The sequence below is a fragment of the Panthera uncia genome, chromosome B4, assembly GCF_023721935.1.
Source record: "Panthera uncia isolate 11264 chromosome B4, Puncia_PCG_1.0, whole genome shotgun sequence".
Taxonomy (NCBI): domain Eukaryota; kingdom Metazoa; phylum Chordata; class Mammalia; order Carnivora; family Felidae; genus Panthera; species Panthera uncia.
The window spans coordinates 28,320,743-28,338,126 of NC_064809.1; the positions used below are offsets into that span (position 1 = coordinate 28,320,743).

The 17,384-nt window shown below is 36.1% G+C and overlaps 1 protein-coding gene across 1 annotated transcript in view; it reads right to left on the reverse strand.

Annotated features, from left to right (window-relative positions):
• The window catches only part of KIF5B (kinesin family member 5B), a 49,264-nt gene that overhangs the window by 10,281 nt on the left and 21,599 nt on the right, over positions 1 to 17,384 (reverse strand). Inside the window, exons 11-20 of the mRNA XM_049624781.1 lie at positions 16,671 to 16,819; positions 16,034 to 16,227; positions 12,310 to 12,378; positions 9,982 to 10,188; positions 7,357 to 7,500; positions 2,580 to 2,768; positions 1,929 to 2,046; positions 1,336 to 1,397; positions 1,130 to 1,239; positions 271 to 372 (exon numbers count right to left, since the gene is read on the reverse strand). Of these exons, the coding sequence (XP_049480738.1) occupies positions 271 to 372; positions 1,130 to 1,239; positions 1,336 to 1,397; positions 1,929 to 2,046; positions 2,580 to 2,768; positions 7,357 to 7,500; positions 9,982 to 10,188; positions 12,310 to 12,378; positions 16,034 to 16,227; positions 16,671 to 16,819 (1,344 nt within the window). The remainder of the gene's footprint in view (positions 1 to 270; positions 373 to 1,129; positions 1,240 to 1,335; positions 1,398 to 1,928; positions 2,047 to 2,579; positions 2,769 to 7,356; positions 7,501 to 9,981; positions 10,189 to 12,309; positions 12,379 to 16,033; positions 16,228 to 16,670; positions 16,820 to 17,384) is intronic.

Below are 17,384 nucleotides of genomic sequence, written 5' to 3' on the forward strand. Positions count from 1 at the left end.
CCCTCTAGTTTTCATCTTATTTTTTTTTTTTAATGTTTATTTATTTTTGAGAGAGAGAGCACGCAAGCAGGGAGGGGCAGAGAGAGAGGGAGACACAGAATCCGAAGCAGGCTCCAGGCTCTGAGCTGTCGGCACAGAGCCCGAAGCGGGGCTCGAACTCATGAGCTGTGAGATCATGACCTGAGCCAAAGTTAGCCGCTTAACCGACTTGAGCCACCCAGGCGCCCCTCTAGTTTTTATTTTTAAACTTGAATTAAAACATTTACTCACGTAAGTTCATGTAGTTTTCTGCTCTTTTCCTGATCTGTAGCTTTCAATTTCTCATGCTCTACCCTCAGACGTTCCTGTTCTAACATCATTTTCTGGTTTTGGCTGACAAAAAAACAAACATAACACAGTATCAACAGCATTGTTTTCTGAATGGCACCATTAAAATGTTTTCATCAAATTCTTTAGTTCTATAATCTCATCACTGAAATACTCAAGACTACCTGTTATCCTGTCCTCACAGCAGAGAGAAAAGAAAGGAAGAGCACGTGGCTACTACTTTCAGTCATATAATATTTTTCATATTTTGGTTTGAAATCATGACTCTCATTCTATATTCATCAATTCCCTGAACCCTTGTCCCTAAATCAATTAGGTATTAAGATCCACATGTCAAAATTTATCATTTTTTGTTAGTCACCTCTGGTTCTTACTCAAATCATGATTTGGTTGCAGACCTCCAATTTCTATAAATTCTAGGCTATATATGCATATGGCTATGGAAATAGGGAAAACCTCTTCTAGAAAACTAAGATGACAACAACTATTAAAAAAAACTTCTTGAATTAAAATAAAATAAAAACTTAAAAACTTCTAAACCTCACAATTTCCAATAAAGTTTTTTCTCTGTTAACAAACTTTCAAAGAGGAAGTTAATTTTTAAAAATTTCATCTGGAACTTAGGTTATGCTCATAAACTAAAAAAAATCTTTATCTTCAAGTCAAAATGACAGTATCAATGAAAAATGCAGGTTTCTAAAATGGACATACTGTCCATCAATAATTTATTATTGCCTCTTGCTAAACAGTCCATCTTTCTGTGTTACTTCTAATATCTTAGAGGGAAGAAAAGTTTACTTACTCTTGAAGATCAGTAATAAGTTTTTCTTTTGCCTCAACTTCATCTCTCAAACTACTAATTTGTTTTTGATGTGTTTCTCTGTGGCTCTGGATCTGCTGTTCAACAGCTTGCTAAAATTATTGGGGGAAAAGGATGTTAAGGTAAGATTAATCGACATAAGAATAACGAGTTCAAGTCATTAGAATCTAATGCTACGTCAAACTTGCCTTAACTTCATTTGCAGTCTGAACTTTATTTAAGTGCTCCTTTTCCATTTCATGCACTTTCTCTGTTTGGGTAGAGAGAGAAAACAGGAGAAGAAATAAGCCTTAAAGTTCTTCCTATAAACCAAGGAGCAAATAGGTTTAATGAGGGATCTGTTGCTTAACAGTACTTGACTTTATCCAAATGCCATACAGTAAATCTTGCTCTTGAAGTTCAGAACATTTTGACTCTTAGTTATATCCACTGTGTTAGTATTATGGTTACAGTTTCTTTTATTTTCTTTGCCTAATCCTGGAACAGATGGGTTAGGGAATGGTAGGGAATGAGATAGCTTTCCACCACATCCCCTATGTTACGATTTATACATATATATACAACCTCATGACTTTGTGGGAAATTCCTAGATTGACCACTTCCACATTCAAACACAATTTTGCAAAAATATGCATCAAAGCCACATTAAAAGGTATTATTTGTTTCCTATTGCAAATTACCCATATTCCTACTATTTTCTATCAGTTTGAATATAAGTTTACTACAATTATACTAAGGGAAGAATATAGACAAGAAGTCATAAAACACTGAAAGCTAATACCTTGTGCACGAAGTTGGACTAGTTCTTCACTGAGGGAATCGACAGATTCCTCTAGCTGTCTTTTCTTTTGCTCCACATTTTGAAGGTATTCAGTCAATGATTTGATTTTGGCTTCATGCTTTTGGGAAAAAATATACTGATATGAATGAAGTGCAAAAAAATCTTACACACACATTTTACAGATAAAGTTAACAGAAAGCAAGGTTTTATCTATGTATCTAAATATATATTGCAACAATAAAGAATTTAATCATTGAAATGGTCACCTGTTTAACTTATAACATTTGCACATTAAGGTACTGAAAGCTGACATATGAGATAATATTCTTACTATTCTCTCCATCTAATACTACTCTCTTTCCCTCCTTACATAATTCCTATCTTGGTGAAGGACCTCATCCATTCAGTTGCCAAAGCCAGAAAACGGATCTTGCAGTTTTGTCTACCCTAGAATTCTTCGATAGTCAAATCAGTTACAGCTTTCTAATAAATTTCTATACATGTCAGTAAACATAACCCAGTTAAATTCACTCATGTTGCTCTACTGCAGCGAACCTAGGAAAAAACTACTTGCATTACCCTTTTAATTGTTACCCAAAATAACCTATAGAAGGTCATTTTCCTTAAACTTTGTTCTATAATAATACATACTTGAGAGATACGAAGCTGGCATGCTGCTAACTCCTTTTCATTTTCTTCCATTTTTTTGTTGCTCTCAGTTTGCGTGCTTTCTAACTGTTTGCAGCGTTTTACCATTGTTTTTACTTCTGATTTCATTTTGCTAATGTAGAGCCTTGCAACAGTGAACTCTTCATCTATCATGCCAGTTCCCTCAGGCTGCTGTCAGAAGAAAAAAGAAAAATTAAAAACAATAATGTTTTTTAATGCTTGCTTTATTTATTTATTTATTTATTTATTTATTTCATTTATTTATTTTTGAGAGATAAGAGTGAGAGCAGGAGCAAGGGAGGGGCAAAGAAAGAAGGAGACACAGAACCAAAGCAGCCTCCAGGCTCTGAAGCAAGCAAGCAGTCAGCACAGAGCCTGATGCGGGGCTTGAACCCACGAACTGTGAGATCATGACCTGAACCAAAGTCAGATGCTCAACTGACTGAGCCACCCAGGCGCCCCTAACGTTTATTTATTTTTGAGAGAGAAAGAGAGAGGGAGAGAGAGAGAGACAGAGAGGGAGGGAGGGAGGGAGGGAAGGAGGGAAAGAGAATGAGACTCGGAGGGAGGGGCAGAAAGAGAAAGAGACACAAAATCTGAAACAGGCTCCAGGCTCCGAGCTGTCAGCACAGAACTCCACACGGGGCTCAAACCCACGAACTGAGAGATCATGACCTATGCCAAAGACAGACGCTTAACTGACTGAGCCACCCAGACGCCTCGCCTTCCTTATTTTGTTTTTTTAAAAAATGTTTTTAATGTTTATTCATTTTTGAGAGAGAGAGAGAGAAAGAGACAGAGACAGAGGGTGAGCAGGGGAGGGGCGGAGAGGGAGACACAGAATCCAAAGCAGCCCCAGGCTCTGAGCTGTCAGCATGGAGCCTGACGTGGGGCTCAAACCCACAGACTGTGAGATCATGACCTGAGCCAAAGTCAGAGACTTAACCAACTGAGCCTCCCAAGGAGTCCCTTGCCTTCCTTATTTTCTAAAACTTAATGTTAATACATGCTTGCAAGAGAAAAAAAAAAAAATGCAACCTAAAAACAAACAAAACTGATGACACTTGCTTCTATTTTTGATTTCCTCTTCATTCCTAATCATATGTAAGTCCAAATTAAAACTTTACAAATACTGATGTGTAGGTGGCAGAGGAAAGATGACTCTTAAGCTCACCAAAAGAACTGTGGTAACTGTACATTCCTTAAGTTTCATTACAAAATTCCAGTACAATATTCAGTGTCAAAATTAAGTGGAGCTTGAAAAGGAAGAAATTAAGACCGTCTTTGTTTGCAGATAGGATTGTTTAAAAAAAAAAACTCCTAAAATAAACTATCATAGTAACATTGCAGAATACACGATTAACATACCAAAGTCACTTTCCTATATACCAGCAATGAACAAGGGAACTTGAAATTAAAAACACAGTGGCACTGACATTGTAATAAAAAGAAAAAAAGAATTATTTAGGCATAAATGTAATAGAATAGGTATAAAATCAATAGGACAAAAGAAATCAATGTAGAACTGAATAAATGGAAGATATTCTATATTCATGGAAAGAAAGACTCAAGATGTCCATTCTTCCTAACTTGATCTATAGATTTAACATAATCGTCATCAAAATTCCTGCAAGTTATTTTATGGCTATCAACAAATTTGACTCTAAAGTTTAAAGGGAAAGGCAAAAGACCTTGAATTGCCAACACAACACTAAAGAACAACAAAATCAAAGAACTGACACTACCTAACCTAAAGACTTACTAAAGCTACAGTAATCAAGATGGTGGGGGTACTGACAAAAGGACAGGTAACTAAAACAGAAGAGAGCCCAGGAATAGACACACACAAATACAGTCAACTGATCTCTCACAAAGGGGCAAAGGCAATTCAATGGAGATTTTTTTTTGAGAGCGACAGTGAGAACACAAGAGAACAAATGCACACACACGTGTGAGAGAGAGATAATCTTTTTTTTTTTTTTTAATTTTTTTCAACGTTTTTAATTTATTTTTGGGACAGAGAGAGACAGAGCATGAACGGGGGAGGGGCAGAGAGAGAGAGGGAGACACAGAATCAGAAACAGGCTCCAGGCTCCGAGCCATCAGCCCAGAGCCTGACGCGGGGCTCGAACTCACAGACCGCGAGATCGTGACCTGGCTGAAGTCGGACGCTTAACCGACTGCGCCACCCAGGCGCCCCGAGAGAGAGATAATCTTAAGCAGGCTCCATACTCAGTGCAGAGCCCACATCTCTAGACCATAAGATCATGACCTGAGCCAAAATCAAGAGTCAGATACTTAACCGAATGAGCCACCCAGGTAACCTTGAGATAGATCTTCAAGACTCAGTCCTAGAAAAACTATCCATCTACATGTAATACAATGAAGCTGGACAGACCCTTTTTATCTCACAGAAAAATTAATTCCAAATGGATCATAGACCTAAATGTAAGTATAAAACCAAAAAACCTCTAGAACATAGGAGAAAATCTAGATGACCTTGGGTTTGGAGATGAGTTTTTAGATACAATACCAGAAACACAATCCTGAAAGAAAAAATTTTCAAGTTGAACGTCATTAAAATTAAAGGGAATGAAAAGATAAAGCCAGACTTGGAGAAATATTTGCAAAACACATATCTGATAAAGGACTGTTACCCAAAATATACAAAGAACTCAAGATAAGAAAACATCCCAAATGCAAATTAAAACAAGATAACACTATACATCTCAAACCAAAAAACCAATACTTCTGACACCAATACTTGTGAGGGTGTGAAGTAACAAGAACTCTCACTCACTGCTGGTTGGAATACAAAATGCTGTAGCCACCTTAGGAGTCTCTTACAAAGCTAACACTATCTTAACATATGATCTAGCAATCATGCTCCTAGGTATTACCCAACTGAATTGAAAAATTATGTCCACAGGAAAACGTGTACACAAGTTTATAGCAGCTTTATGTATAAGTGCCAAAGACTGGAAGTAACCAAGATGTCCCTCAACAGATGAATGGATAAACAAACTAGTACATCTATACAATGGAATATTTGGTGATATAAGAAATGAGCTATCACGTCACAAAACGACACGGAAGAACCTTAAATGCACATTGCTAAGAAAAATAAGCCAGTTTGAAAAGGACATTTACTGTCTAATTCCAACTATGTGATATTTTGGAAACAGCAAAACTGCACACATAGTGAAAAGATCACTGGCTGCTAGAGGTTCAGGGCTGAGGCATGAATAGGGTAAAAAGCACAAGGGATTTGTTAGGTAATCTACATTATTATATTGTAATGGTGGATCTGAATTATGTGTTGTCAAAATCCACAAAATTGTACAACACGACTGAACCATAACGTAAAAAACACAAGCAGTACTTACTGGTGATGTTAAGAGGAAAAGAATTACATACAAATGACAAAAATATTGAGAATCCATACGTTAAAAAAAAAAAGAAGCTATTTGCAAGGCTGACTTGTTTTCAAAATGCTATAATGGTATAGTGAAAAAAGCAGTTGGGAGTAAGGGAACCTGTATTCTATCACTGGCTCTACCAATGAACCTAAGCCGAAATTTCTACTCTTATTTTCCCTATCTTTACCACCTTTTCATGTAAGATTAGTTGAACACAAAATGGGAAGATTTTTCTAAAAAGAAGCTGCAAATCTACAAAGCAAAATAACACCATTCTAGTGTTTAGTGATATTAAGTAAATTTACTTTTCCATCCCAAAAGATTCCCACAGCTCTATCATCTCACATTAGATCACCCTAATGAATGACAGAAGCGAGTGATGAAGTGAGTGAAAAGACAAGCGAGTGAAGAGAGAGAACAAGTCAAGTCATCCAGTATTTAACAATAACAGTTTTCCTCTGTTTCAATGGCGTGACAATGTTAACCAATAATATATGAGGAGAATGAATCCCTGCCTCAAATTTGAATAACAATTGACAAAAGGAATGTGTGTTCCATATTGCAAACTTACTCATTTCAAGCTCTTGTTAAACTGGGCTTCTTATTCTTAGTAGGCTGTCACTATCAACCCTAGTTTGTTCTCTGTTACAAAATTAAGCTTTAATCAAGAAGATAAAATCCAAACAAATACCTAGCGCAACATACAAATCTTGCATATTATGTGCATGTGCTTGCAGCTAAGAGTCCTAGTGTGCTTTTCTGGTCTAAGTTTTAAAACCAGGTCACTAAACGTTTTTTTTTTTTTTTACCACATGCCTAGTGCTAACATAACCAATGTTAGTACCCTAAAAAAGATTATCAGAAAAAAGGCATAAATAAAATAGGTGTGGCAAATTTTTGTTAATAACTCTGAGGTTCACAGTATTATTCTCTCTACTGTTTAAAATTTTTTATAATAAAACTTAAAAAAATTAATAAGCATATCCATCTTTTATCTTTTCAAACATTTAAAACAAACCACAGGCCAATTCATTTACAAGTTTACTCCCTGAGCTAATCTTCACTGTTGTCCCAGTGACATACTTTCAAGTACTGTAACTAACATAATTCCTAAATGCAAACATACATAGTAAAGAACCAAACATAGGGTCCAAATAAATACTTACTGAATATACTTTCTGAGTGCCCCTTATTCTTTTCTCACCTATTACCATTTACTATGCATTGCTGTCGTGCATGAGATAATGGGTATGAAAAGAAATTTGCAAAAAGTTAGTAGTAAACATAAGTATGAGTGGTGTACAAATAATTATGCTTAATATTTGGTTATTATTACTTACCTTTACATCATTATTTCCTACAGCAATCCCTATTTCTGCAAGGTCTTTTAGTAAAGATGCCATCATCTCAGCTGCTCGTTTTTTTTGGTGGTTGGTCATTTCCTTAAGTTTCTGAAGTTCAGCATCTATACTTGCTAAAGTTGCCTAACATAATCCAAACAAAAGACACAGTTAAATCTATTCAATGAAATATTACTTCAAATATTGACACATCCCAAGTTTTCACCCGGTACTTACAAAAGCATTATTTTCTAGTTCCGACTTTTTTTAAGACTTTAATTTTAAGTATTCTCTACGCCCAACGTGAGGCTCGAACTCACAACAATGAGATCGAGAGTCACACACTCCACCAGCTGAGCCAGCCAGGTGCCCCTCTACTTTCAGTTTTTTGAACTAACTATTCTACTGAGTTCTGGGACAGCTCTCAGTTCAAACTTACAAAATATTTCAGACCTAATAGACTACATAAAATAGCCATATTATGCTCCATTACGAGCAGGTAGTTTGTATCATTTCACTAATTTTTGAGACTGGGTAATATTTTCTGCCTAGAAATGGGAAATTTCCACATTAATTAGATTGAATTTTCTTTTACTTCCACAGTATAGCTTATATTTGGAAACAGAGTCTGAGCAAATTAATGTTAGAACTGAATTCTCTAGATGGTTTGTAGGTTTTCTTCATATACTTTCTACATACACAGTCACTGGAAAGAATCCACCTGATAATTACTACTACTACATGATATAAAGTTATTTAGGAAATAGTGATGAAATAGTATTACTGAATTTAATTACTTTAAGTTTAAAATAATAGCTGGTTTATCAACAAGAAAGTCACCACAGCTTTGAAAAGTCCAACCATTTTGGCCACTTTAAAACTAATCATTATAGCACAAGTCAGATACTGACTAAAAGTAAGTTGCACTAAAAATAAATGAGTAAAGATGCCATCATTTCAGTTTTTTGTTTCTTATGGTCATTTCCTTAAGTTTCTGAATATCAGTAGTGTACTCACCAAATTTAATATAAAATACCAGGTATCTTTCTCATAAGGTAATATGCTTTATTTTTTAATTTTTTTAATGTTTATTTATTTCTGAGACAGAGAGAGAGCATGCGTGGGGGGAGGGGCAGAGAGAGAGACACACACACACACACAGAATCAGAAGCAGGCTCCAGGCTCTGACCTGTCAGCACAGAGCCTGACGTGGGGCTTGAACTCACAAACCGTGAGACCATGACCTGAGCCGAAGTCGGTTGCTCAACTGACTGAGCCACCCAGGAGCCCCAGGTAGTAAGCTTTAATGTCTAAATCACCAGGTATTTTCTCTAACAACTGAGCAGGAATATTGTACGCATATACAAAGATGCAGAATGCTATAAGGTTTCTAACTCCTATTACCAATACAGTGCTGACAGATTCAGCTTCGTAACTGGGACACAGACACAAATGTCTTAAAGACTGAAATAGGTGACCAAAGACCAACTTACAGCTTATAGAGATGTAAGAAATTCCTACTGCTCTTCCAAACGGTAATTAGGTTTGCTAATAATGCAACTCAATAAGAGCTATAAAGGCACCTTGGTTTCCATGCTGTGAAATTGTAACTTCCAGCTTAACTGTAACTTTGGAGATTAGAAAGGGAAAATGAATTTATCAGGGGTACGAAAACTTTAGAAATAGTGTTGACTGCGCTCCTTTAGATAGATGAACATGGACAGGGAAGTAAGCAGTGAACACTGATCCTGAGTCCAACTCTAGATGTGGTTTCTAGACAAGAAGTTAGCATTAGCAATAATAAATCCTTAATGAAAAAGCTCATCCACGGTGATGCTGGAAGTATAGCAGTCATTATCACAGCTATCTATTATCTTCAGCATCACTCCAGGAGGGTGGCAAATCCTGTTCTATAGCAATGATGACAAACAAAGATTCTTATCTACTGTGGAATCACAAGGAAGATGTGCCAGGTAGGCTCTGCTCCAGGGCTGGGAATGTAACAGTGAACAAAACCCAAATTATATGAAGTTATATATTTTTCTTTTTCTCAATTTACAGTTTGAACAATCATCTAATAACTTTACTAGAAGTTATTCTAGCAACTAGAAGCTAACTTATTTCCCCTTTAACATCAGAATATTAAGAATAGTCAGCAAGTCTTAAAATGGCATTTTAATTACCCATTAATAGACTTTCAGGAACTAAAAAAACAGCCTTCTTCCTTTACCTCTAAGCCTTCATATAAAGGAGGAAGTGAAGTTGAGACCTGGAATTCCTTAAGAATTGATACCATCAGTCTTGGGCTTACACAGAAAGAAGTTACTGAGATAATTTCAATTAAGAATACTTGTATTAGGGGCGCCTGGGAGACTCAGCTGGTTAAGTATCTGACTCTTTATTTCGGCTCAGGTCATGATCTCATGGTTCTTGAGACTGGCCCCCATGCCGGGCTCCGTGCTACAGTGTGGAGCCTACTTGGGATTTATTTTCTCTCTCTCTCTCTCTCTCTCTCTCACTCTCTCTTCCCCCACCCTTCCCACGCATGCATGTTTTCTCACTCTCAAAATAACAAGCATTAAAAAAATAATAATAAAGTATTAACAAAACAAAATCATAGTTTACCGATTTCTGGTTTAGTTCATCACTAAGCAATTCATATTCCTTAGTTTTATCTTCGACTTCCTGAGACTTCTGATCATAATTGACAGCAAGCTCCTCTAAGGCTTGTAAAACTTCTTTTACTTCTTCTTTAGAGGCATCATTTTCTGCTTGAAGGCGATTCAGTTCAGCTTGCATATTATCTTGATCTCTTCTGGTCGATGCCAGAAGCTACATGAAAGAGTAAAAGTATACAGGTTTAAAAAAATCTATTTGCTTCATCATATGCTATATACAGTGAATAAAATATGGATGCAATTAGCTGTTAGTATTTATTCATTTAACAGATTTACTAACTACTATGTGCAGGCAATGTGCTAGACACTGTGGGAGACAGCAAGGAAATCAAATAATGACTCTGTCTTTGAGGAATCTAGTAGAAGAAACACGGGTACATAAATAAACGCATGAGATAGAATGTTAAGTAAGAGCCATAAAAGAGGCAACAGGACATAACACATAACAAAGTACTTGGTAGTATTTAAAACAGGAGGGTAGGTATTTCTGTAGGTTATTCACGAAGAAGGAAGCTAGAACAGGCATTTAAAAACTTTTTTTTTAATGTTTATTTTTTGAAAGTGTGCATGTGCATGCAAGTGAGGGAGGGGCAGAGAGAGAAGGAGACACAAACTGAAGCAGGCTCCAGGCTCTGAGCTGTCAGCACAGAACCAGACATGGAGCTCGAACTCACGAACCGTGAGATCATGACCTGAGCCGAAATTGTAGGTTTAACCCACTGAGCCACCCAGATGCCCCTAGAATAGGTATCTTAGTCATGTGTAAATGAATGTAATAGAAAGGAACAGGCATATTAGATTCATGAATGGTGAGCATAGAAAAACAAGGAAATTAGTAGATGTTTAGAAGATTTCAGATTTTCTTTGGGCAACCAGGGGTGACACCTAAATTATGTCCCAGGAAAATTTAGTATCAACAAATAAAATTTGAACTGGAGAGAAATCAAGACACTAGACTGGAGAACACTGTAATCATCCAGGGTCAGTGGCTTTAAAGAAGGGGTATTTGGAAATGTGTAGGAGTATTTCTAATGGGGCAGAATGCTAATGGCACTTAGAAGTAGGGGCCAGGGGTACTAAATGTCCTATAACATACAAAACAGAATAATATAATGAAAAATTATGCAAATTACTAGTGCCCCTTTTGAGAAAACATGCAATAATTTAAATAAGTGCAAAGATGACGTGACCAGGACAGTGGCTATCTTTTCCTTATTGAAGCTATACAGTTTTTCCCCACATTTCCAAAACAAACCTTACATGATGTACCATTTTTCAATTATCCCCCTGCTCTCCCAGGTAAGATAAATTGACGGTCCAAACTAGGTGACAAACTAGAGAAGAGAAACTTGAAAGAAGGCAGAAATGAATGGGTTCAATGAGGGTAGACATGGTGAGAGAGGAGTCCCAAAGGATTTCATTCACTGATATTCTCATTCCCACAATAAGTCATACCTCAAATTATGCAATTATTAAAGACAGGTCAAAGTAATTCAGAAATCAGTATTTTCCTTCTTTAATCATCCCTTTAAACTCTGTGTGTTTAAGTGAATGATAATAAAACATGCTGTTTTTTTATATTCTTTCCTTCATTTCCTGGGGAAATACTTTCCATGAAGGGAAGGAGAGTCTGAAGTTATCCCAGTCCAGTGTAGTAAGTCTTTCTCAAGAATCAGTAAGAAATGTTTTGGGGAGAATAAGGAGATAAAACAGCACCATATTTTAAGCAAGAAAAGAAGAAGACAGAGTTAAAAAGTCCATTAGAAATATGTTAAAGAATAGTACTGAAAACTGTTATCTTCTCCCCTCCAGTTAGAACTCTAACTTAAAAAAACCAAAAAACAAAAAACAAATTCCTAGGGGTGTCTGGGTGGCTCAGTTGGTTAAGTGTCCAATTTCAGCTCAGGTCATGATCTCAAGGTTCACAAATTCGAGCCCTGCGTTGGGCTCTGTGCTGACAGCTTGGAGCCTGGAACCTGCTTCAGATTCTGTGTCTCCCTCTCTCTCTGCCCCTCCCCCCTCACACTGTGTCTCTTTTTCAAAAATAAACATTAAAAAAAATAATAAAAAACAAATACTTTAAGAGGAAATCAATCTTTGCTTCAACCCATATGACAGCACAGAGAGCACAACCCACAGAGAACCAGTCACATTCAAAACATTTTTAAATGGACTCTAGTATATTTTGAGATCTGTAGGTTCATCTTTTATGTTCAAATAATAATGACAAATTATAAAGCTCTCCTGAAAGCAATATGTAAAGTATTCAACTTACCTCTTCTTGATCCAACATTTGTGTTTTTAGTTTCTCTACCAACTGGCTCTGTTGATTAATTTCTTCATCCTAGAATTTTAAAGTACCAAGTTAACAAAGTAGCTCACAATCTGATTCTAATTATTTTCTAATACGAATTATAAGGTTACTATTCCCCCATCAAGGTATTTCAAAACTGTTTCTCCAAGTCCAACATTGCTTATTTCAATCTCCTAAAAAAATGTTCAAAGAGATGGAATGTCTTTCAATTAATAATTATAACACTTACCATGCAATTAAAAAAGCTTAAACTTATACAAGTTATTCATTAAATACTTTAAATGCTAAAAAATAATAAACACGTTTAAATTTATTATTGAAAATAATGGCCATTCACTAAAAAGGAGGATTACGGGCCACCATCACTGATGAACATGGATGCAAAAATTCTCAACAAGATATTAGCAAATCGAACTCAACTGTACATCAAAAGATTATTCACCGTGATCAAGTGGGATTTATTTCTGGGCTGCAGGGTTGGTTCAGTATTCTCAAATCAATCAATGTGATAAAAAAAAAAGGATAAGAACCATATGATCCTTTCCACAGATGCAGAAAAAGCATTTGACAAAATACAGCATCTTGATAAAAACTCTCAAAAGAATAGGGAAAGAAGGAACATACTTTAACATCATAAGAGCCACATATGAAAGGCCCATAGCTAATATCATCCTCAATGGGGAAAAACTAAGAGCTTTCCCCCTAAGATCAGGAACACAACAGGGGTGCCCACTCTCAGCAGTGTTGTTCAACACAGTACTGGAAGTCCTAGCCTCAGCAATCAGACACCAAAAAGAACAAAAGGTATCCAAACTGGCAAGGAAGAAGTCGAACTCTTACTCTTCACAGAGGACATGATAGTGTACATGGAAAACCTGAAAGACTCCACCAAAAAACTGCTAGAGTTGATACACAAATTCAGCAATCACAGGATATAAAACCAATATATAGAAAATCTGGTGCATTTCTATACACCAATAATGAAGCAGCAGCAAAGAGCTATCAAGAAATCAATCCCATTTACAACTGCACCAAAAACCGTAAAATACTTAGGAATAAACCTAACCATAGAGGTAAAAGATCTGTACACTGAAAACTATTTTCCACACTCACAGAAAGAAGAACAAATACTGTTAAAATGCCAATACTGCCCAAAGCAAGACACAATCAATGCAATCCCCATCAAAAAAACACCAGCATTCTTCACAGAGCTAGAACAAACAATCCTAAAATTTGTATAGAACCAGAAAAGACCCCGAATAGCTGAAGTACCCTTGAAAAAGAAAACCAAAGCTGGAGGCATCAAAATCCCAGACTTTAAGCTGTATTACAAAGCTGTCATCAAGACAGTATGGTATTGGCACAAAAACAAACACAGACCAATGGAACAGAGAACCCAGAAATGGGCCCACAAATATATGGCCAACTAATCTTCAACAAAACAAGAAAGACCATCCAATGGAAAAAAGACAATCTCTTCAGCAAATGGTGCTGGATAAACTGGAGAGCAAAATGCAAAAGAATGAAACTGGACCACTTTCTTACACAATACACAAAAATAAACTCAAAATGGATGAAAGACCTAAATAAATGTAAGACAGGAAACCATCAAAATCCTACAGGAGAAAACAGGCAACAACCTCTTTGACCTCGGCCGGAGCAACTTCTTACCTGACATGTCTCTGGAGGCAAGGGAAATAAAAGCAAACATGAACTATTGGGATGTCATGAAGATAAAAAAGCTTCTGCACAGTGAAGGAAATAATCAACAAAACTAAAAGGCAAGGTATTTGCAAATGACACACTGGATAAAGGGTTAATATCTAAAATCTATAAACAACTTATCAAACTCAACACTCAAAATACAAATAATCCAGGGAAGAAATGGGCAGAAGATATGAATAGACGTTTTCCCAAAGCAGACATGGAGATGGCTAAGAAACACATGAAAAGATGCTCAACATCACTGATCATCAGGGAAATACAAATCCAAACCACATTGAGATACCACCTCAACAGTCAGAGTGGCTAAAATTAACAACTCAGGAAACAACAGATGTTGGCAAGGATGTGGAGAAAGGGGAACCTTTTGCACTGTCGGTTGAAATGCAAACTGGTGCAGCCACTCTGGAAAATAGTATGGAGGTTCTTCAAAAAAGTAAAAATACAACTACTCTACAACCAAACAATTGCACTACTCAGTATTTATCCAAAGGATACAAAAATGCTGATTCGAAGGAGCACATACACCTCCACACCCCCATGTTTACAGCAGTACTATCAACAATAGTCAAATTATGGAAAGAGCCCAAATGTTCACCAACTGATGAATGGATAAAGATGTGGTACACACACACACACGCGCGCGCGCGCGCACACACACACACACACACGCGCGCGCACACACACACACACACGCGCACACACACACACACTGGAATACTACTTGGTGATGAAAAAGAATGAAATTTTGCCATTTGCAACAAACTGGATAGGACTGGAGGGTATTATGCTAAGCAAAATCCATCAGTCAGAGATAGACAGATTTATGATTTCACTCGTATGTGGAATCTGACAAACTCAACAGAGGAACACAAGGGAAGGGAAAGAAAAATAGATAAAAACAGAGAGGGAGGAAAGCCATAAGAGACTCTTAAACACAGAACAAACAGAAGGCTGTTGGAGGGGAGGTGGATGGGTTAAATGGGTGATGGGCATTAAGCAGGGCACTTGTTGGGATAAGCATCAGGTGTTATATTGTGATGAATCATTGGGTTTTACTCCTAAACCAAGACTACACTATATGTTAACTTGAATTTAAATAAGAAAGAAGGAAAGATAGATAGAAAGGCCATTCAGCTACTTCAAACTTGCCATATCTGCCTACAACACATATAAAATTCCACCTAAAAACAAAACCAGAACTACTTTCTTCTAGTCTCTTCACTGTTCTCGTTTTCCCTTTCCTATTTGCTTTGTAATTTGTTATTCTTCACACTTCTAATGGATATAATCAAAGCAGGAAAACACTATTACCACTTTATTCTGTTCCCTCTCTAATCTCTTGCATCACCTTTATTATTGAGTCCTTAGACCCCTGATTCTAAGAGATCATTTCATTAAGGCTCTCCAATGATCCAATGTTCAATTTCCTTCAGAAAATTAAAGAAGAGGGGGAAAAAATTAGGTCTCATACATAGTTTCTGCACAGAAACAGAAATTGTGATTTTATATTTTTTATTAAAACAGATGACCCTCAAACAATACAAGGGTTAGGGGTGCTGACCCCTCTATGGAGTTGAAGATCCACATGTAACCTCTGACTTCCCCAAAACTTAAACTATTGGTAGTCTGCTGTTGAATACAAGGTTTACCAATAATATAGACAATTAACATATTTTTTATGTTATATGTATTATATATAGTATTTAAAGAAAATGTTATTAAAATCATAAAGAAAATACATTTATATTACTGTACTGTATCAAAAAAACCCACATCTAAGTGGACCCATGCAGTTCAAACCAGTGTTGTCTGAGCGTCAACTTTACGATTTTCAAAAGGTTAACAAATCAAGGAAAGATGTATACACAGGTCACCTGGACCCACAATATTAAAATTAGATAATAAAAATACCTGTATGTCATAACATTCTAAAACAAAATAGAATGTGAATAATACATACCTTGTCATCAAGTTGTTTGTACAATTTAGCAATTTCTTCCTCACACTTTCTTCTCTCAGCATCAGTAAAGTTTCCAGTAACTCCAATCGTAGCTGCGGGTTTATCATTGGTGATGGTAATATCCTTATCCACTGCAAAAGCTTCCAAGTTGGCTTTCTCTTTGTCAAACTGTTCATCAATAGGCACCGTCTCTCCTAAAATAAGACAACAGATAGTTAATAAACATCCACCTGTCTAAAACTAATGACAATTTTATTCAATTTCAGCAGCTCTCACCAACTTTATCTGCTCAGTCTGAGATTTAAAAAACTACAATTACTTTTCACTCACCCCCATCTTCTAAATCCAGTCACCAAATCTTGTAATTCTTATTGCTGCCACCCTAATCTAGGAAACTTGTCATCTGTGCCTTGATTGCTATAGCTCCCAAGATGGCCTTTATGCCTCTATTTATTATTTCAGGTAAAATCAGAATTTAAAAGACTAGTCATTTTTATTTGATGATCTCTAATGCTTAAAAAATAAAAATGGATACGCTTTGCTATTTTTATTTATATTCGTGTCAGTCTCAAATTTATATAATAGTTTTACATTCATATTCAACAAACTCAAAATGACAGATTTTATAAATTATTACCATTACGCCACCGGTTGAGTTCATTTTCAAGCCATTGAATGGTGTTCCGCAGGGTCTTATTTTTTTCCTTTTCTCTTTCATACTTCTTTTTCCACTGTTCTGCAGTTAATTCTACATTTACACAAACTGTGTTCTTAATTGTTTTGGCCCTAAAAGAAGTAATTGCAGGAAAAAAGTGTGACTAAAATTAACTATTTTCAATTACTATCTATAGATCTCTGTTTTTTATATATATGTATGGCATATATGGCTGAGTAACTTGACTGTTTAATTATCTTTAGACTAAATACAAAGACCCATAATTACTACAGTGCTTCTTCAACAAGCTAAATAAATTTGGGTCAGTCCCCAAATCTGTGAATAGCTTAAAGACAAAAAAATTAACCACCAGAGGAGGATAAAAAAAAAAGGGCCCATATTTTCCTAATTCTTTTGCAAGGCTGAATAAAAAAAAATTATTGTTGAAGGTCAAAAATAAAATCATCACTACTGACTTTCCTAGGTTAACCAATTCATATTATCTCATTATTTGAACCTGTCAACAGACTAACACAGAATTAGATTTGTCAAGCTTTTCTGTTATCTGACTCAAATATTTATTTTCTTTAATGTTCAAAGCTTCTCCTATAAATTTGACTGAATTTAACATTTGATTTCAATATGTACTAAAACTTAACTCAAATCTAAGCAGTTTTAAAAATGGACCTTGCTTGT